This window comes from Rhincodon typus, chromosome 31 (genome assembly GCF_021869965.1).
Source record: "Rhincodon typus isolate 14 chromosome 31, sRhiTyp1.1, whole genome shotgun sequence".
In the NCBI taxonomy this organism is placed as follows: Eukaryota; Metazoa; Chordata; class Chondrichthyes; order Orectolobiformes; family Rhincodontidae; genus Rhincodon; species Rhincodon typus.
In genome coordinates, this window is record NC_063362.1 from 31,632,117 (window position 1) to 31,653,570 (window position 21,454).

Sequence of the window (21,454 nt, forward strand, 5' to 3'; positions counted from 1 at the left end):
TGACTTTCCCTTCCTGTTTGATTGGTGTCTCCTCTCAGAATAGTTTTATTAACAGAGCTGAGATTGACACCACGTATTGTAGAAATGATAGTTTGAACTTAAGGGCATAAGAAATAAAAGCACAATAGGTCATGCAGTCCCTCATGGATAATCCTTAGCAACTTCTATCCTTTTCCCACTATAGTCCATAAAATATAGAAGCAGAAGTAGGCCATTCAGCCCATCGAACCTGCTCTGCCATTCAATGAGATCACCGCTGATTTGATAATCCTCAACTCCATTTTCCTGTCTTTTCCCCATAACGCTTGATTCACTTACTGATTAAAAATCAGTGTATCTCAGCCTTTAATTTACTTAACAATCTATTATCTGAAGCCTTAATTTCCCATATTTCTCATAATTCCCATAAGACATCAAAAATCTGTCTATCCCAGCTTTAAATATATCAAAAGGTGGTGCTATGACAACATGCTGTGGCATTTGAATTCCGAAGATTCAAAACTCTTTGATGTTGAAGATACTCGTCATCCCATCCTAAATGATTGAAAGCTTTCTGCTGAGCCTGTGTCCCCAATGTTCTGGCCTCCGTGGCCAGGGAAAACAACCTGTCTGAGACTACCCTGTCAAACTCCATCAGAACCACTGACATTTCTATGAGATTACCTCCCATTCTTCTAATTTCCAGCAAGTATGGACCCAATGTACTCAGCATCTCATCACACAACCCTCCTATCCCAGTCAGAAGTCAAATGACCCTTCACTGTTCCAACTCCAAGGTAAGTATATCCTTCCTAGAATATAGAGAACAAAAGTGGGCACTGTAATTCAGGAATGGTATCACAAAGGACTTATAAAATCAAAGCAAGACTTCCTAATCCTTGTACTCCAATCCCCTCACAATAAAAGCCAACTTGCCATTTGCTTTCCAAATTGCTTTGCTGTATTTTCAATCAGAGAACCATATAAATTTACAACATGGAAGGAGACCATCTGGTCCATTGTGTCTGTTCCAGTTAAGAAATTGCCATCTAACTGAGTCCCAGGTTTCAGCTTTCGTTCTGTAGTCTTGTCAGTAAAATTAAGTTTGAAAGCATTTTTAAATGCTGTGAAGGTTTCTGCCTCCGCAACTGTTTCAGGAACCATTTTTCAGAACACAATCATAGATGATTACATTTCCCTTTAAATCCCTCTAAACCGCCTCCATCTTACCCTCACTAAATAGCTCGTTAGTTATGGCCCTTTGAACCAAGGGAAAAAGGAGCTGCCTATCAATTCTAACTCCTTATACCTTTAGACACTTTGATTACTCCTCTTCTCATCATTCACTATTCTAGTCTATCCAATCATTCCTCCTAACTAAAAGTCTCATGCAACATCCTCTGGCATCCCTCCTATGTACCCCCTCTACAGCAATCACATCTTTCTTATAATGCAGCGAACAAACTGCACACAGTATGCCAACTATAAGACTATAAGATTTGGAGCAGAGGTAGACCAATGAGATCATGGCTGATCTGATAATCCCCAACTCCACTGTCCTGCCTTATCCCACAAACCTTGATTCCCTTAATGATTAGAGGTCTGTCTATCTCAGCGTTAAATGTATCTAACGACACAGCCTTGACAACCCTCTGCAGCAAAGAATTCCACAGATTCACCACCCTCACTGAAAAAAAACCTCCTGTCTCTACCTTAACAGGCAACTCCTTACTCTGTTTTAGTGTTTTATTCTGTTTTAGTGTTTTAACATAACCTCCCTGCTCTGAGATTATGTATCACAGCTAATAAATAATGCCATCTTAAGCTATATGGCAAACTGAACATTTTTCCCACACCACTCTATACTCCTCCACACTTACTATTTATTTTGTATTTCCTTGCCTTTTCAGCTTTCTGCAACTGATCAGAATCACAGAGTCATACAGCACAGAAAAGACCCTTCAGCCCATCAAGTCTGCACCAACAATAACAACCACTAAAGGTTATTCCACTGACATTTACCTGCAGTTTAAAATATTTTCCATTTATCAAACACGTGGCTGATATTAGTATCGCCTGCAAGCATCTTGATTAAACCCCATTCATTGAAGTCAAAATGTTTGATATACACTACTAAAAGCAACAGACTGTTGCCTTAGATCCCATGGGTTTCTTTCTTTCATGAGCAGGCTGCCACTGGGATCTAATCAAAAACTTCGCTAAAATCTATGCAACTACATAAAATGCATTATCCTCATCAAAACTCTTTATTATGTACTCAAAGAACCCAATCATGTTAATGAAACATGACCTTGCCTTAACAAATCAGTGTAAACCATCTTTGATTTATTTCTTTTCAAATGAAGATTTAATACCTCACACTTGCTCAAGTTAGACTCTCTCTGCCAAGCTGTTATCTACTCAATTAACTGGTCTTAATTTCTTTGCAGTGTCTTTGTGCCATCTTCACAGTTTACAATGCCACTCAGCCGTACATCAGTGCACTTAGCTATGTCACTCTTGGTAGGGCTCTACTGGTGCAGTGATACTGTTCCTGCCTCTGAGCCAAGGGGCCCAGGTGCAAGTCCCATCTGCTCCAGAGCAGATTTCTGTATTAACATCTCTGAACAGGTTGATTAGAAAATAAATGAAGTCATTCAAGGAAATTAAAAAACAAAAAGAAATTTACTCTTGGTCTCTTTATCTAAGTCATTTCTGCAGAACTTAATCAGTTAAAGCCTGCCAACTTCAAAATGTCCCATTCTTCTTTGCTCTCTGCTTCCTATTCACTAAAACAAAACTTTCAACTTCGCTTAATATATCACCCCCAGCTCTGAGCCCTTGGCTTGTTCTCTCCTTTCATGTGGCTTCTTTGTGAATTCCCTTTGAAACCCCAAGGATTCTACTCCTGCTAACATCCTTTCAACTACCTTACTAGTTATATCCTCAAAAAAACGTAAACAAATCTGTTAAACACAATACAAGCCTTCCACATAAGATAGGGGTTCACCCGCACATCCATCAATGTGGTCTATTGCATCTGCTGCTCCCAATGTGGCCGCCTCTACATCGGTGACACCAAGCGGAGACTTGGAGACCGCTTTGTAGAGCACCTGCGCTCTGTTCACGACAAACAACAACACCTTCCAGTCACGAACCATTTCAACTCCCCTCCCACTCCCTGGGCAACATGTCCACCCTGACCTTCCTCCAGTGTCACAATAACACCACCCACAAATTGGAGGAGCAGAACCTCATATTCCGTCTTGGGAGCCTAGAGCCCAATGGCCTAAACATGGAATTCACCAGTTTTAAAATCTCCCCACCCCTAGCCTCATTCCACGACCAACCCTCCCTCTCATCCCCACCTCCTTGACCTGACACAACCTGTCCATCTTCTCTCCCACCTATCCGCCCCTCACACCTCACTGACCAATCCCCACCACTCCCTACCTGCACTCACCTATCACCATCCCACCTACCTTCCCCAGCCCCACCCCTCCTCTCTTTATTTCAGAGCTCCCTTCCCCTCCCCCCATTTTTGAAGAAGGGTCCTGACCCAAAACATCAACTTTCCTGCTCGTCTGATGCTGCTTGGCCTGCTGTGTTCATCCAGCTCTACACCTTGTTATCTCTGACTCCAGCCTTGGCAGTTCTTACTATCTCTGAGTACCTTTCTTTAAACTATGTTGACTTTGATCACAAGATGTTTTCTTCTAACTGCACTGTGAAAACTTCCTTATTCATCGATTAAAGCATTTCCCAATAACTAGAAATTGCTGGAAAAGCTGGTCTGGCAGCCTCTGTGGAGAGATATCAGAGTTAACATTTCAGGTCAAGTGACCCTTCCTCAGAACTGCTGCTGAGCTTTTCCAGCAATTTCTATTTTTGTTTCTGATTTACAGCATCCGCAGTTCTTTTGTTTTTTATCCCAATAACTGACATCAGAGTAACTGGCCACCTTTCTTTAATCATTGTTTTACATTTATTACCTGCAAACTATTACTACATGGCGTACAATTCCACAGTCTGCCTGTTTATAATTCATTTATATGAAGATGTTTGCAAACTGTAATTTAGTTGGTTTTTGGAAAATGGTGCATGTTGCTATCTGCCCTCAGAAGAGTATATATTCCAACAGATATTACTTCAATGGGCGTGTTAACTCGTTCATTTTAAATGGTTTACCATAACACTATTTTGAAACTATCGTTTCATCTTTGGACTGAGGGCTGAACTTGCCAAACTTTCCTAAATGTTTTGAAAGCTCTGGAAACTTTGATCTTGCCCAGCAGGAGGTTTGTTTAAAATAGAAATAAAAGCAGGAGTGCACTAAATTAGCGTTCGTGGATGAACAGAACTTGCAATGAGAATGCTCCATTGAGTAAACAACAGATTAACATTTAAATATTGTCTCCCCTGATGGTATGGTGATTAAATGCATCACCCTGTGTGGTACTGAAGCTGATCTACACAGCTCAATAGCACTGGTAGCTCACTGCACCACTGGAATTGTTTCCTCCCAGGTGATTTCTGCGGAATTTTCGGTGCTTTCTGTTGTACTTCTGAACCCACATCAAATTACACACATCAGATCAGCTCAGCGCATAGTAACTGCCTGCTCCAGGCATTTGTTTTGCTACATCACTGGACTAAAAATGATGACAAATTCTATCCGCTGCAGACATGGGGGAAAGAAATCATTTCTCAAGGTGGGAAACAATAGTTGATGTTCATGCTGTAAGTCATTTTTTATCAAGTGAACACCAACATTAAGTCACCATGTAACTCATTCATAATTTAGTCTTAGTTTTCAGCAGCCTTATATCCCAGAAAATCAATAAGAATCATACTGCACTCCCTTGATGCACAATAGAGTAATGGAATTACTATGGCACAAGGCCATATTATCAGAGATCACTCAAAAAAGACAGTTTCAATAAATAGATCAGTATCTTGCATGATTTAAAGTTTATAACGCTACACATACCATGCCTGGCCAACATTCCATTGACCAATAATAATATTTTTCTAACTGGGCAATCAGTAGGGACCCAAATGCTCAATTTTTGTTCATGAACATGTATGCCACTTTCAGCCCTATTCAGACTAAAACTGGTCCCGCCACAAAAATTCAGCTTTGTAGTTAGTGCCAGTAATTTCAGTCAATTTGGTTCAAAAATGGTACCCACACTGTATGCACGTGCTCCTGCCCTGGCTTGCGGTGCCACTTTGGTGCGGTTGTCAACATGGGATGTTCGAAGCGTGTGCCAGAGGTATGCTGGGTAAGCAGAGTGTGATATCAATCGGTTTGCAACACTGAATGACATCACGGTTGCCATTGTCAACCTCACCACTACAGCTAATCCCTATTCTTAAACACTGCTATAACTGTCTCTATTGTAGATTATATCAAGGTTAAAAACGTAAAATTTAGGTTTGCTGAAGCAGGACTTGTTAATTTTCATCTTGTTTTGGTATGCTTTTGTGTGCTTACAAATGGTACTTGAACTTTCGCTCCACGCTCCACGCTCCACTCGCCCCAGCACCCCTGGCACCTTTCCCTGCAACCGCAGGAAGTGCTACACCTGCCCCTACATCACCCCCACTCTCCTCCATCCAAGGCACTAAACAAACCTTTCACATTAGACAGAGGTTCACCCATACATCCCCCAATGTGGTCTATTGCATCCGCTGCTCCCGATGTGGCCTCCTCTACATTGGTGAGACCAAGCGGAGGCTTGGAGACCGTTTTGTAGAGCACCTGTGCTCCGTTCACGACAAACAACAACACCTTCCAGTCGCAAACAATTTCAAACACCCCTTCCCCTCCCACTCCCTGGGTAACATGTCCATCCTGGGCCTCCTCCAGTGTCACAATGACACCACCCACAAACTGGAGGAACAGCACCTCATATTCTGCCTTGGGAGCCTACAGCCCAATGGCCTAAATGTGGATTTTACCAGTTTCAAAATCTCCCCACCCCCGGCCTCGTCCCATGTCCAACCCTCTGTCTCATCCCCGCCTCCTTGACCTGACTCAACCTGTCCATCTTCTCTCCCACCTATCCGCTCCTTCCACCTCACTGACCAATCCCCAACACTCGCTACCTGCACTCACCTATCAGTATCCCACCTACCTTCCCGAGCCACACCCCTCCTCTCTCTATTTATTTCTTAGCAACCTTTCCCAACATCGCCCTCCCATTTCTGAAGAAGGGTCCCGACCCGAAACGTCAACTTTATTGCTCCTCTGATGCTGCCTGGCCTGCTGTGTTCATCCAGCTCCACACCTTGTTATCTCTAAGGAAAAACTAGTAGGTTTTGGTTTCAAAATAAGCAAGAATGAAGAAAGATAACCTGGTAGCTGGACACATTCAGTCTGCTGTTCATTCCAAGAATTCAGTTCGAAGTTTAGGGAGACAAATAGTGAGTTCTAGAGAAATTGATTAAAATACGGAATAGGTGCCAACAGAGCGTCCACGTTTGTCTGGTGAGTCCCGGTTTGTGACTGCCAGCAACACCAATACTTGGGTCAGTGGGTCACATTGGTAGACATATACTATGGACCTGAGCTGTGATTTCTGTGGCCAGACCCAGAATAAAGAGGAACTTCCTTCCCATGTATGAGTACATTTCAAAGCCGCAGTTAAATAAAAATATTAAGCTCCATTAAATCTGGATTGAATTTAAGACAGCAGCTTAGATCATTTAGAACCATTAACTTAATTGTACCTATATAGTCTTTATCACTTGGGTTTGTTTTGTTCAAGTTTGTACAGTAAAAATTTTATGATCGTACTGAATGACAGGGCAGGCTCAATGGGCCAAATGGCCTACTTCTATTCATTCAACAGCGGAAAGGACCCATTCAAAGGTCAGCTGCTAATTACCCTCTTCTGGCCCCATTTGGACTTGTCGGATTGTTTATAGTTTATACAGTAATTTGAAGTTGGCAAAGTATGTGGAGAGTGGTGTTGGAGGTGGAGGAGGCCCTTATTCTGTGTTGAAGTCTTCTGTCTAATCACTTGCCCCCAGTCATCGGTGTTCTCATAACCCTTCCCTATTGGCTGCAGCATGAGAGAACGGGCAGTGAAGAGAAGGGATCAGAAGAAGACTGAACTGCTCATGGTTGTGAAGGTGACAATGGCCATTACATTCTTCAAGTTGACAGCAGGTGACAGATCCCAATTCACCACCCACTGATACACAAGCAAGGCGAGTGATTCTGGTTCTTTTTTTCTCACTGACCAGACGTGCAGCTTTGACAAGACACTGGACTTGCCCATGGCGTAGACGCCATCAATCTCATACAGATGGTTTTGTGGACGTCAAAGAAAAATGCTTACGGCAACCACAAGTGACAGCAAAAGATTTGACTCGCTAGATAAGAGGGGAAAGGGTGATGGCAACAGATTTGATGGAGAGAGCAAACTGTATGCAAGGATTGAGAAATATTAACAATATCAGTCTATGTGAGGGCCAGGCAATCAGTCTCATGGACAAGATGAGCCCAGAGGGAGCATGTAGGAGACCAACTAGGAATGGTCATGAGTTCAGGTTTATGATGCACTGCAGCATTAGAAGAAGTCTGGCCCAAAGGACAAGATGAAGTGAAGAAAGCAGTAGAGGCAATTGGTCAACTTTCTTAATCTTAGTGACAAAGACATCCATGAGCTCCTTTTTGTTGGAGGTGAGGGTCATGGAAACAAAGTAGAGGAACTGAAGAAGATGGTTTACAGTAGATATTATATATGTTATAGCTCAGATCTATGCAGATCTAACATTAATTTCTATGTCTACAACAGGAATTGATCTCAGTGGTTCAACTCAATTCTTTCTACAGTTTTTCCTGGGCCCACAGACAGGTTTAAATAATCGAGCACTTTGAGTATCAATAGTAAACAGACTCTCATGTTCAGACATAGAACAACTGCAACCGTAGTGGAGACAAGAAGTCACATGCTGCTTTTGCAGTCCAGGATAATTCTGGAATAGTGAGCAGTTTTATCGGGTGAGTGCAGGACCAGGTAAGGTGGTCCAGCTAATTTCACAATCCGTATTCTTGGGAATACTTTACTGAGGGAGAGATTTCTTTCCCAACTAGACTCGCCATTTGTCAGTCAGGCATTTCTCAAATATCCCATCATTCTGGTGGCTTGATTAACAAAGATATCAAAGCGTGCAACAAATATTTTGATAAAACAAAGAAATCTGAAGCAAAAACAAAAACAAAAATTGCTGGAAAAACTCAGCAGGTCTGGCAGTATGTGTGGAGAAAAAGCAGAGTTAAAGTTTCAGAATCTTTTGGAGTAGAAGTGACCTATTTAAGAAGGACAGATTGCACCCAACTGGAAGGGGACTAATATATTGGTGGGGAGATTTGCTACAGCTGCTTGGGAGGAGTTAAACTAGGAGGGAGGAGGGGGGGACCCAGGGAGTTAGTGAGAAAAGAGATCAGTCTGAGACTGGTGCAATTGGGTAAAGGAGCGAGTCAAACAGGCAGGGAAGGCAAGAACAAAGCAGAGAACAAGATAGGATTGAAAAATCAAATTGCATTTATTTCAATGCCAGAGGCCCGACAGGTAAGACAGATGAACTCAGGACGTGGTTGGAAACATGGGATTGGGATATCATAGCAATTACAGAAATATGGCTTAGGGATGGACAGGACTGGCAGCTTAATGTCCCAGGATAAAGATGCATTAGGAAGGATAGAAAGGGGGGCAAGACAGGATGGGGAGTGGCATTTTTGATTAGGGATGACATTATGGCTGTACTTAGAGAGGATATACCTGGGAGTACATCCAGGAAATTTAGTTGTGTGGAACTCAGAAATAAGAAAGGAATTATCACTTTATTGAGATTGTATTATAACCACCTCACCCCCCAACAGTTAGCGGGAAATTGAGAAACAAATTTGTAAGGACATCTCAGTTACCTGTAAGAATAATAGGGTGGTAAAGGTAGGGGATTTTAACTTTCCAAACATAGACTGGGACCGCTGTAGTGTTCAGGACTTGAATGGAGAGGAATTTAAGTGTGTACAAGAAAATTTTCTGATTCAGTATGTGGATGTACCTACCAGAAAAGGAGTAAAACTTGACCAACGCTTGAGAAATAAGGCAGCGCAGGTGACTGAGGTGTCAGTGAGGGAGCACTTTGGGGCCAGTAACTATAATCCTATTAGTTTTAAAATAGTGATGGAAAAGGATAGACTGGATCTAAAAGTTAAAGTTCTAAATTAAAGGAAGGCCAATTTTGATGGTATTAGGCAAAAACTTTCAAAAATTGATTGGGGCAGATATTAGCAGGAAAAGGGACAGCTGGGAAGTGGAAAGGAGGAAGCCTTCAGAAATGAGATAATGAGAATCCAGAGACAGTATGTTCCTGTTAGGGTGAAGGGCGAGGTTGGTTGGTGTAGGGAATCCTTTTCCATCACTATTTTAAAACTAATAGAATTATGGTCACTGGCCCCAAAGTGCTCCCCCACTGACACCTCTGTCACCTGCGCTGCCTTTTTCTCAAGAGTAGGTCAAGTTTTACACCTTTGGTCAAGAAAAAGGAGGCAGCATTTGTCATGTATAGTCGGCAGAGATTGAGTTAATCCCTAGAAGAGTATAAAGACAGTAGAAGTAAGCTTAACAGGGAAGTCAAGAGGGCAAAAAGGGGACATGAGATAGCTTTGGCAAATAGAGTTGAGGAGAATCCAAAGAGATTCTACAAATACATTAAGGACAAAAGAGTAACTAGGGAGAGAATACGGCCCCTTAAAGATCAGCAAGGCCACCTTTCTGTGAAACTGTAGGAGATGGATGAGATACTAAATGAGTATTTTGCATCAGTGTTTACTGTGTAGAAGGATGTAGAAGAAATAGAACATTGAGAAATAAATAGTGACATCTTGAAAAACATCCCTAATACAGAGGTGGTAGTGCCGGACATCTTAAAACGCATTAAGATGGATAAATCCCCGGAACCTGATCAGGTGTACCCTAGAACTCTGTGGGAAGCTAGGCAAGAGATTGTTGAACCCCTTGCTGAGATATTTAAATCATCGATAGCCACAAGTGAGGTGTCGGAAGACTGGAGGTTGGCTAATGTGGTGCGATTGTTTAAGAAAGGTGGCAAGGAAAATCCAGGGAATTATAGACCAGTGAACCCGACATCACTGGTGAGCAAGTTGTTGGAGGGAATCCTGAGGGACAGGATTTACATGTATTTGGAAAGGCAAGAACTGATTAGGGATAGTCAACATGACTTTGTGTGTGGGAAATCATGTCTCACTAACTTGATTGAGTTTTTTGAAGAAGTTACAGAGAGGGTTGATGAAGGCGGAGCACTGGATGTAATCTATATGGACTTCAGTAAGGCATTTGACAAGGTTCCTCATGGTAGACCAGTTAGCAAGATTAGATCACATGGAATACATGGAGAACTAGCCATTTGGCTACAGAACTGGCTCAAAGGTTTGAGACAGAAGGTGGTGGTGGAGGGTTGCTTTTCGGACTAGAGGCCTGTGACCAGTGGTGTGCTACAGGGATCGGTGCTGGGTCCACTGTTTTTTGTCATTTATATAAATGATTTGGATGTGAACATCGAAGGTATGGTCAGTAAGTTTGCAGATGACACCAAAATTAGTCATGTAGTGGACAGCCAAGAAGGTTACCTTAGAGTCAGATAGGCCAATGGGCCGAGGAGCGACAGATGGAGTTTAATTTAGATAAATGTGAGGTACTGCATTTTGAAAGGCAAATCAAGGCAGCACCTATACACTTAATGGTAAGGTCCCGGGGAGTGTTGCTGAACAAAGCGATCTTGGAGTGTAGGTCCATAGTTCCTTGAAAGTAGAGTCGCAGGTAGATAGGATAGTGAAGGCATTTGGTATGCTTGCCTTTATTGTGCACTGAGTATAGGAGATGGGAGGTCATATTGCAGCTGTACAGGACATTGGTTAGGCCACTTTCGGAATACTACTTTTAATTCTGGTCTTGCTGCTACAGGAAAGATGTTGTGAAACTTGGAAGGGTTCAGAAAAGATTTGGAAGGGTTCAGAAAAGATTTACAAGGATGTTGCCAGGATTGGAGGTTTTGAGCTATAGGAAAAGGCTGAATAGGCTTGGGCTATTTTCTCTGGAACATTGGAGGCTGAGGGGTGACCATATAGAAGTTTATAAAATCACGAGGGGCATAGACAGGGTAAATAGACAAGGTCTTTTTCCCAGGGTAGGAGAGTCCAAAATTAGAGAGCATAGGGTTAAGGTGAGAGGAGAAAGGTTTAAAAGGGACATAAGGGGCAACATTTTCATGCAGTGGGTGGTGTGTGTATGGAATGAGCTGCCAGAGGAAGTGGTGGAGGCGGGTACAATTACAACATTTAAAAGGCATCTGGATGGGTATATGAGTTGGAAGGGTTTAGAGGGATTTGGCCAAATACTAGCAAATGGGATTAGATTAATTTAGGATATCTGGTTGGCATGGACTAGTTGTACTCATGTTTCCAAGGTGTACAACTCTATGACCGTTCTAAAGAAGGTTCTAAAAAATCCCTCCATATAGCCTCCCCAACACATACTCAAGGTTACTGCCTTGACTTTAGCATCTCTGTGCTTCAATGCTCTCATCATGTTAATCTCACAAAAGACCATCTCTATCACCTCTTTCTATCATGTTCTACACACATTCCCTTGCTTCCTTCCTTCCAGCTTCTCCCCATCCGAGAAATAAACTTTGTCCCAATTCGTTTACAACTGCACTTCCAAAATCTTAACTGCCCAGTCTTTGGCCCTTCATTCACCAAAATGTTTCTGAAGCTACCAATCTCTTAAGCCACCCTTTGATTTCCTAGACCCTTTTAAAGCTTTTTCTCTCTCTCTTCCAGACCATTTCCCCAGATTGGCCCTTGTTTCTATTTTGAGTCCAAGGAACATTTATTTGAACAGAAATGGTGAACACCAAGTTGAATTATTGCGAAATTACCCGGACTATATAAAACCTTACCTGGTCCTATTCTCACCCGATAAAGCTGCTCACTATTCCAGAATTAGTCTGGACTGCAAAGACAACATGTGACTTCTTGGATAGTAGGAGCTGCAGATGCTGGAGAATCTGAGATAACAAGGTGTAGAACTGGACGAACACAGCCGGCCAAGCAGCATCAGACAAAAAGGAAGGCTGACATTTCGGGCCTAGACCCTTCTTCAGAAATGAAAATCTTGTCTCCACTGTAGTGTTCATTTGTTCTGTGTATGATTTGAGAGTCTGTTTACTACTGGTGCTCAGCGTCCTTGATTACGTAAAGGATTACTGGGCCTGTTACGTTTTCTCTGCTTTTTCTTCACAGCTATGGCCAGATCTGCTGAGTTTCTCCAGCGATTTACATTTTTGCATCAAATAATTTGGTTTGATAAGGCGGCCTTGAGTTCTGATATAAATTAAGTTTACTGTTTTATGAAAAGAGGGAATTTTCGATGCTGTTAGTTTCTGAGAGAAGCTAAGCAATTTAGGAAACCAGCTACCCATCTTTGTTTGACACTCATGACTATTGCGAGGCAGACTTGTAGATCACATTCCACTTCAACACATTGATTACAGCAACCAGAAAAAAAAAATGTAAATTCCGTCACTTGTCAGGTCTGAAATATATATGTGGTAGAAAAAAAACTGTTTTAGAGTAAAGCATAACTCTGTCTCCATCGCATGAGCCTTCAATTACCAGTCATTGCTGGGGTAGCTGACCAAAACCGAATTAGCAATTTGGAGCAATTATCGTTCATTTTGCCACTGGGTTCAGCAGTGAAGAATGAACAAAGCATACTTCTCCGATTCTGGACCATTACCTGAAGCTCCCTGTAATGGTAAATATGTGCTAGCCTTTTCTTGCTGGAGAACAAGTAAAAGAAAAGGAATAGCTTTGTATCTCACATGCAAGTCGGCTCATGAACAGGACCCAATTATAAATGCAGCAATATGCTGACCTAGAGCTGTAGCTCAAGGGAAGGTGGCTGCAAATAGCTCCCTGGAATATGAGAAAATAAATGAAAATATGAAGCACCATTAGTGATCCTGAAGAGTTTTTTTTTTAAAAAAGTCTTGGAAATACACCTATAGACAAATTAGGCTGGGAATATAAAACGACAATTTCCATACCTCACTTTGATTTATCATATTGCACAATGCCTTTCCACGTATTGTGTTGCGACTAAAGTTGGGGCAGAGCACTGATTCCTTTCTGGTCCCAGTCCTCCACAGGTCACAAGAACATTTACATTTCACTAGGTTGATGATTTGGCTAATTTTACAGATCTCAGACATTATCCCATTTAGTTTTAGTAACCGGTCAGCTAGGTTTCTCAAGTCAACAAAGAATAACAATGTAATTATGAATAAAACTTAAACAAACATGCATATACTATTTGTTTTTAAAAAAAGGTTAAGACTTTGCAAAGATAGATGTAATTTATATTCCATCACAAAATTAAAATGAAGCAAATATGGCTAACAGACAGATTGTGACCAACACAAAGATCAAATAGCAAATGTGATCAAGTCAGATCCCACAGATTTCTCAGCAACCCACCACCTCCACCCACTACTGTTAGTGACACAGTGGGTTGACAAATTTCATTAAAACTTGACAAGAATCAAATTGCTCACTTTTGATGGCCTAGCCTTGGAACTCCCCCTCAAGAACTATTCCACCATGTACTGCCTCGATAATTACTCATATTCTGGTAACTCGCCTTTCTTTCCTTGGTCTATGGACCCCTGGATTCTGGAAACTGCTCTCCAGCACTTACAGGCACAACTTCAGCTGCTCAAAAATTATGAGCTTCACCTAGTATTGTGTCCCTGTTTGTTTAAGCTCTGATCCTGCTGCACTCACCAATTACTGCTCATGGCCTTTTAACTCTTAATTTTATGGAACCTATTTTTCTAATCAACCTGTTCAGAGATGTTACTACTACACACCTCTGGAGCAGGTGGGACTTGATCCCTGGGTCTCTTGATCCAGCGGTAGGGACACTACCACTGCACGACAAGAGCCTATTCTCTACTGTAGTATTAGTGGCACATGACTTCTTCTGAAACCTAACTCTGGGTCTAGGCCCGAAACGTCAGCCTCTCTGCTCCTATGATGCTGCTTGGCCTGCTGTGTTCATCCAGCCCTGCACCTTGTTGTCTCGGATTCTCCAGCATCTGCAGTTCCTACTATCTCTAATACTCTAATGTTGCCTTCTGAACTTTGCTGAGAAACACTTGCTGAGCTCTGGCTGCACAGTGCTATTCCAGTGTTCTTGACTTCTCATTAAACCTCAGCATGGAACATGCCTTCTCAGCAATCCAGTTAAACAGCTCTTCTGTGCACAGAGTCTAATTCTGCTCTTGTTTTCTAACTCCAATGAACTGTGACTCAAGAGTTGCTCCTTAGTGATCCCTGAGCTACTTTGAGTGAGCCACCGAAAATCTTGTAATCTGCGCCATCGTAGTGAGAACCAAAAGTAGTGATCAGCAGTGGAAGACAAATGTAGCAATCACTTGAAGCTGTCTGCTTTCTGAAGGTTACAATTCATAGATTTCTGATTCTCACACAGATGAAACAGAAATGGAGGTCATCAGATTTGACAAGGAATTTAAGCATTATTGGATTTATTTCTCTAATTTGATCCTGTCCGCTCCTGAAGCTTCTCAGGATGCGAGTCATTCTCAGAAACCTGGTCGCAGTGGCATCAATTGTGCATAATGCAGCAAGGTGATTGTTAGCAGATGTCATAAGACACAGGAGCAGAAATTAGGCCATTCAGCCCATCGAGACTGCTCCACCATTCAATCATGGCTAATAAGTTTCCTAACCCCATTCTCCTGCTTTCTCCCCATAACCCTTGATCCCCTTGACAATCAAGAACCTATCTATCTCAGTCTTAAATGTACTCAATGACCTGGGCTCCACAGCCTTCTGTGGCAGTGGATTCCATAGATTCACCACTCTCTGGCTGAAGAAGTTTCTCCTTATCTCCGTTCTAAAAGGTCACAACTGAATCTGTTTCTACCATTGCCCAACACACCAACATCGATCTCCCAGCAGAGGCATCAGGATAGTGGTCACAAGCGGAAATCACAGGTCGACTACTCTCCAATGGCAATTTAACCTTGTGGTACTGAGGTCAATTTGTGTCCAATGTTACAATACTTCAGTGGTTGTGAAGTGTGTTAGGTCATTCTGAAGTTGTGAAAGGTGCAATTTAAATGCAAGTTCATTTTTAATTCCCATATGACATCAGAATATTACTACAAAATTATCACAGACCAGAAACTGAAAAGGAAAGCATATAAATAATCTTCAATTAATATCAAGTAGTGCCTTACCACCTGAGCCACTTGATGAATTATGATACTGCTTTAAAATTGAATAAAATTGAGTGAACCAGGATTAAAGGAACCTAGAGACATGAAAAGCTACCAGAGTTCAGACTTCAGCTCACCTGTGGAGCAATGGAGTGATCAGCACTGAAGGTCTGGAATTTAAATGGGATGTAGACAGTCTCCTTTGGCCGCAGGTAGATCTGAGGAAACTGCACTCCTCCTTCAACATGGAACATGTCCTCTTCCAGTGGTGTCAGTGTTTTAGTGAGGTTCTTGAAGTGCTTCCATTCTCTGCTGTTCACAATGACACTGGAACAGATACAAACCAGAGACTCAACATTCACACCAAAGAAGGAAAAGCTTTGGTGTTAAGCTTATTGTTGCATAATACTCAGTAGAAAACAGAGCAAAAAAGAGTGATCTCAGTAGACTTGACCTATTGTCTGCTATTAACTCTTACCATTAACACCAACTCTTCAACTATATCATTTCTCCACTCCCATCAGTACTACTGTTGCCTTTCCCATTTGTTCCATTTACTCCTCCTCCATCTCTTTCACTACAGTGTAAAAACAATCACTTTTCCAGCCCCTTCGAGGTCCAAAGAAGAGTCACATTAACTCTGTTTCTCTCCCCACAGATGCTGCCAGACCAGCTGAGTTTTTCCAGCATTGTCTGTTTTTATTTTAGAAAAGAAAGCATGTTGTATTTTCTTGTTGTCTTGAAGTTAGGTGCAATCCAGACTGATTGGATGAAAATCTTCATTCATGCCTGGCTTTAAGCACGCTTGGTAAAATGTGTCAAGCAGACTCAGTCCAGTTTTGTGGCGAACATGACTGTTCCCAATCAGCAACCCCACTCCGAAAGGCTAAGCATAACAAACATTGGTGCAGTGGTGGTGGTTGGAGAGAGGGGGGGCGGGGTTGCATGTGATCTCCTGTGGTTGGAGCAGGCTCACATGAGTGAGGTACAGGCAAGAGCTTTTCGATTTGTATCCAATGGTATTGGATCCAACTTGTGTGTTTTCCCAAATCACATACTGATAGGAGAACTTCTTACAATTTCTCACCACTACAGAAAGATATTTCCACATGAAACAGAAAGGGAGAGAGCAATCACAAATCAACGTTATGGTTCCCAGGACAGGAGAGATTTTTGAAGAAGCTTGAAGGTGGGCTATTTCTTTGTTTGTCCTATAACTGGAAAAAGATGGCTGACCAAAAAATATAAAAGGGGGGAAAAAATCCAGAAATTCTCTCCAGCAATATTCAATACAGCGGGAAAATTCTAATCTTTGTTCAAGGGATACTGTCCTAATCTGTGATTTGCTCTTGGGAAATTCTCATAGCCCAGTCATCACTTTTATTAATTTTTAAGCATTTTCTCTGTCTGTTGCTTGCCCAGCTCAATCCTAATTCCAATTTTAGGCAAGAAGGGCGTACGGTAAAATCAAAGGCTATGGAGCGAAAATCTGCTGAGGGTTAAAGGGAGCAAAAGGAGGGCTGGGAGTGAGTCATAATCTTGGTGCCCATAATGTATTGCAGTCACAGATGGTAATGTTGTGTCAGTCTTCATCCATTTGTGTAACAAGCAGTATACCTGAGTTCTGGATGTTCACATTCAATGGTTATTGTGTGTTGAACACTGTAGGGATTTTTCAGAGAAAACTCGAAAAATTCAGCATGTCCAAGTGTGGCGTACAAGGTGTGCTGTGTGGTGATGGCCTGGGATAACATCCTGCTGATACTTTCCGCTTTAATCCGCTCCCGGTATGCCTCGATGATCTGCAAGTCTCTCTCATGGTGGATTTGTTCCTCGCGTTTTGTCTGGAAAAAGAACACACTCATTATCAAGTGTGGGCATCTCTTCGGCAGACAGGTTGCAAATAGGTGAAAAATTGAGCTCGGACCATTCCTTGGTCTCAGGGTAACTTCCTCACCCAATCCATTTGAGGACCATAAGTGCACTCACTAGTTGGCAACTCTGACATGGTATTGACCAGAAAAAGGCCATTCACCTACTCTTTTGCTCGCAATAAGCTTGCAAATATTTATAATCAGTAAATATATTCTAAATATGTTCCAAATAATAATCTAGTCTTGAATCGTAAGCAAACAAGGGAAGAGCAAGAGAGGAAGAAGAGAGGAAAGAAAAATTGAAACTCTTTTAAAACTCATCATTTAAGCCAAACTGCAACAAATAATTACTGAGAGAGAAAATGACTGCCAAATTGAAAGAAAATGATTCACTTTCATGTTACTTTCAAAATGACTAGAAACGCATATAAAGGCCATTACTCCTGAGAAGAGTGACCTTGTTGAATCACTATCGTGCTATGGTTTGTGTGCTGAACGTGCACCCACAACACTTTAGTAAGAAATTCAATGTTTTTGACTCAGTGACAATGAATGAATATCAGTATATTTCCAAGTCAAAATGATGTACGATTTGGAGGGGAATTTGGAGATGGTTGTGTTCCCACTGACCTGCTGCCCTTGCTTTTGCAGGTCGGATGGTCATGGATTTGGAAAATACTGAAAAATATGCCTTGGCAAGTTGCAAGAACATATAACAGCCACAGTGTACTGGCACTGGAGGCATAATATTGGCCCTTCATACTTGACGGTGTCAATCTTCTTGAGAGTTGTTTAGAGCTGTACACATCCAGGCAAGCGGAGAGTAATTACTTTGTTCTGATGAATGTTCATGGACCTGAAACATTAATTTATATTCTCTCAGACAGCCATAGCTCTCAATCAAGGAGGAACTTGAGTGCAGATTAATGGATGTCTTGAATGAGAAGATTAGCTGAGGCGCCAGATCAGCTCCTACCTGATCGACAGCAATGGCTGTCTAATCTTTGCTATCAATTTCACACTGTTTATTAACACAAGATGAAGTGGTTTCAATTGCCTGCAGTTTCAGCTGTTAAAACTTTAAAGGGACTGGACAATTAAAGCTTTTATTGCCCTGTATTAGAAAGGAGCTTTATTAAGAGTGGAATTTTTTCAATAAATAACTATTTTTTAAACAGTTCTGTTTCAATATATTCTACAGTCACTATACGGTATATTGCTTCTATATGACATTTAGTGGACGTATGGGCATGGGAGATCGGAGGGATCATGCGATTGTTTGGGGGAACATAGCTTAGTATGGAAGGCATGAGGAATCATGGGAGTTGTTTGGGGGTGGGGCATTTTAGGGAGAATAGGGAGTATGTGGGGGTGGGGAGACAGTGAGTGGTTGAGGAGGTATGAGGGCTGAAGGACCACTTTTTATTCTAACTGAGATCATGTTCCACAGCACCAAGGTAGATGTTTTAAACAGTTCGACCTGGAACTTTCTCCCAAAACAGGCTGGCTGACCTGGAAATTTTCCTGACTCCCACTACCCCCTTCAAGGCCAATTTTTACAGGATCTTTCTTGGAGTGTTACACTGTTTGGAGGGAGTCCATGGAAATGTGTCCATTTTTGCAGGGGAGTTCCTAGGAGGGATGTCAATACTTGCAGTAAAGATTAAAATTCTGTCCTGTAGGTAACACACTAGTGACAGGGAAATCTATCACTTGTGTGTTACTGGTGTATCACTGGATCAGAGAGAAATATGTCAGTAAATACTTTTAAATCCATTACCGCAATCTGTCAATTTGTGGCACATTTAAGCTGTGCTGAATATCATGCAACTTCATCAAATTCCAAACATGACAATTGTCATAAATAACTCTGAGTATTTCAGGCAAAGGATCTACTGCTTTGAACAGTTGGGCCTGCTCACACTATTTATAAATTGAATGAAAAGGCAGGAATCAGAGAAACAATAAACAATTTATATAGCATTCTGTTAATTCAATATTCTTTACTTCCTTGGTGAAAAATGTGTTTGGACCAAAATACATACATTGGCCTATTAAAAGGTAACTAGGATGTTGCACGCATTGTGTGACAGACAGCTTATTGCAATCCAACATATGTTTCAAAGCGGAGTTATACAGATAAAAGGAAACTGGTGGCAGTTGCCCTGATGTGCAAACTAAATGGGCCTTCAGTCATGTGACCCACATTCCCTGATGCCAGACTAATATCACATCAGTTACCTGCTCAGCTGCCGGACCAAAGCAAAAAGAGAGGAGAAAATACTTAGTTTAACCCTCGGGGTGAGGACATTTTGGGAAGCGGCCATCGCACTATATGAGCAATAAGATAAGAATCACTGACTGTGCACACACACACAAAATGTCCTGAGATTTTGCACCTTGTTCACAGCGCAGCATCAGGGAATTACCTTTTAGATAAATACACATTTCAATAGTGAATCATATTACCCATTACTGGATGGCTATGTTACGACGGGAGTCAGTGGTCCCCAGTGGGATAATGACTGCCTGAGGAATCCAGAAGCCCAAGCTAATGCTCAGGGTACATGAGTTCAGATCCCACCACAACAACTGATGGAATTTAGGTTAGATGAATTAAACCTGGGAATTGAGAGCTTGCCTCGGTAATGGTAACCATGAGTCTATCATTTATCGCGACAAATCCGTCTGGTTCATTGATGCCCTTTAGGGAAGGAAATCTGCTGTCCTTATCCAGTCTGGCTTACACATGACTCAAGACCCACAGCAATGTGGTTGAGTCTTAACTATCCTCTAAAACAGTCTAGCAAGACACTAGCAAGGCCTCTTCTGCAGCACAGTGTCCAGTTCTGGGTAGTCCTATTACAGGAAGGATATTATGAAGTTGGAGAGGGTTCAGAACAGATTTACCAGGATATCGCGAGGAATGGAGGGTTTGAGTTATGAGGAGAGGCTGAATAGGCTGGGACTTTTTTCACTGAAGTGCAGGAGGTTGATGTGTGACCTTATAGAGGTTTATAAAACCATAAGGGATATAGATAAGGTGAATGGCAGGTGTGTTTTCCCTAGGGTGGGGGATTTCAAGACTAGGGGGGCATATTTTTAAGGGGAGAAGCGAAATATTTAAAAAAGACATGGGGACAACTTTTTTTTCCCCCCACAGAGAGTGGTTTGTGTGTGGAATGAATTTCCAGAGGAAGTGGTGGATGTGGGTACAGTTACAATGTTTAAAAGATATTTAGGCAAGTACATGAATAAGAAATGTTCGGAGGGATATGGGTCAAACATAGGCAGGTGGGACTACTTTAGTTTGAGATTATGGTCAGCATGGAATGGTTGGACCGAAGGGTCTGTTTCTGTGCAACAGACAAACAATAATGGCCCAGCCAGTTATGACCAAATCCTGTTTCCTTTTAAGATGCATTTTACATTCCTTCATTTGTGGAACTTAAATCTGAGCATTGTACCAGAGTGTGGGTTTTTGATTTAAGATCGACACCGGATTCCAGCTGTCGAACAGCCATCATCCTCTGCAGCTTCCTTTTCCGAACAATATCCGCATCACTATCCAGATCTTGTTGTCCAAAACTGTCAATTCGTGCTCTGGAGAAAAGGACAGAAGCCAGCTCGCTGTCCAAGTCTACCATTCGCTGTGCTCTGTACATGTTAAGAGCTGAAAAAGTAACAGAAGACAAATTGTAAGATAATTTACAGAAAACCCACAAGGTACAGAGGAATTTTTTTAAAAACACAAGCTGTTATGATCCATATTGGGCTGCCTGGTTGGGTGCTGAAAGATGATTCAAGACGGAATTATATGTGTATTTGAAAAGGGGATATTTGCAACACTGCAGGGGGCACCAGGGAATGAGACTAAATGGATAGCTCTTTCAACACACAGGCACAATAGCCAAATTGTCATCATCCCTGCTGTAAGATTCTGAGGTGTGAGAATTATCAGAGCAAATTATGATAACCTCACTTCTTCAGGTTTCTAACACACTGCAGCATAACTTTACTGCAAAGTTCAATGGGAATCCCAATGACAGGCACAAGCAGGGCTTCTGGTGAACTGTCTTTGAAATTCCAGGAGACTGAGAAACTGTAGATCTGACAATATCTGCTTCCCATCAGAGGTAGGGTGGGGCAGGGGAGAGAAATCATCCGTGCACCCAAGGAACACTGACAAGGTTTGATACATCAGCTGCTAAGATGACGGACTCTCAAACTGTCCTATCAGACTTTACATTGTGGTA

General features: G+C 41.9%; 1 protein-coding gene across 5 annotated transcripts in view; it reads right to left on the reverse strand.

The window, feature by feature from the left end:
- Nucleotides 1-21,454, reverse strand: part of nphp4 (nephronophthisis 4) — a 342,957-nt gene that overhangs the window by 30,785 nt on the left and 290,718 nt on the right. For all 5 annotated transcript variants that reach the window (XR_007265309.1, XM_048615154.1, XM_048615157.1 and 2 more), the window contains 3 exons: nt 20,666-20,871; nt 16,942-17,168; nt 15,462-15,651 (listed from right to left, as the gene is read on the reverse strand). Coding sequence is in view for 4 of the 5 variants with exons in the window: in XM_048615154.1 (XP_048471111.1) it covers nt 15,462-15,651; nt 16,942-17,168; nt 20,666-20,871 (623 nt within the window). In the remaining variant the exon portion in view is untranslated. The remainder of the gene's footprint in view (nt 1-15,461; nt 15,652-16,941; nt 17,169-20,665; nt 20,872-21,454) is intronic.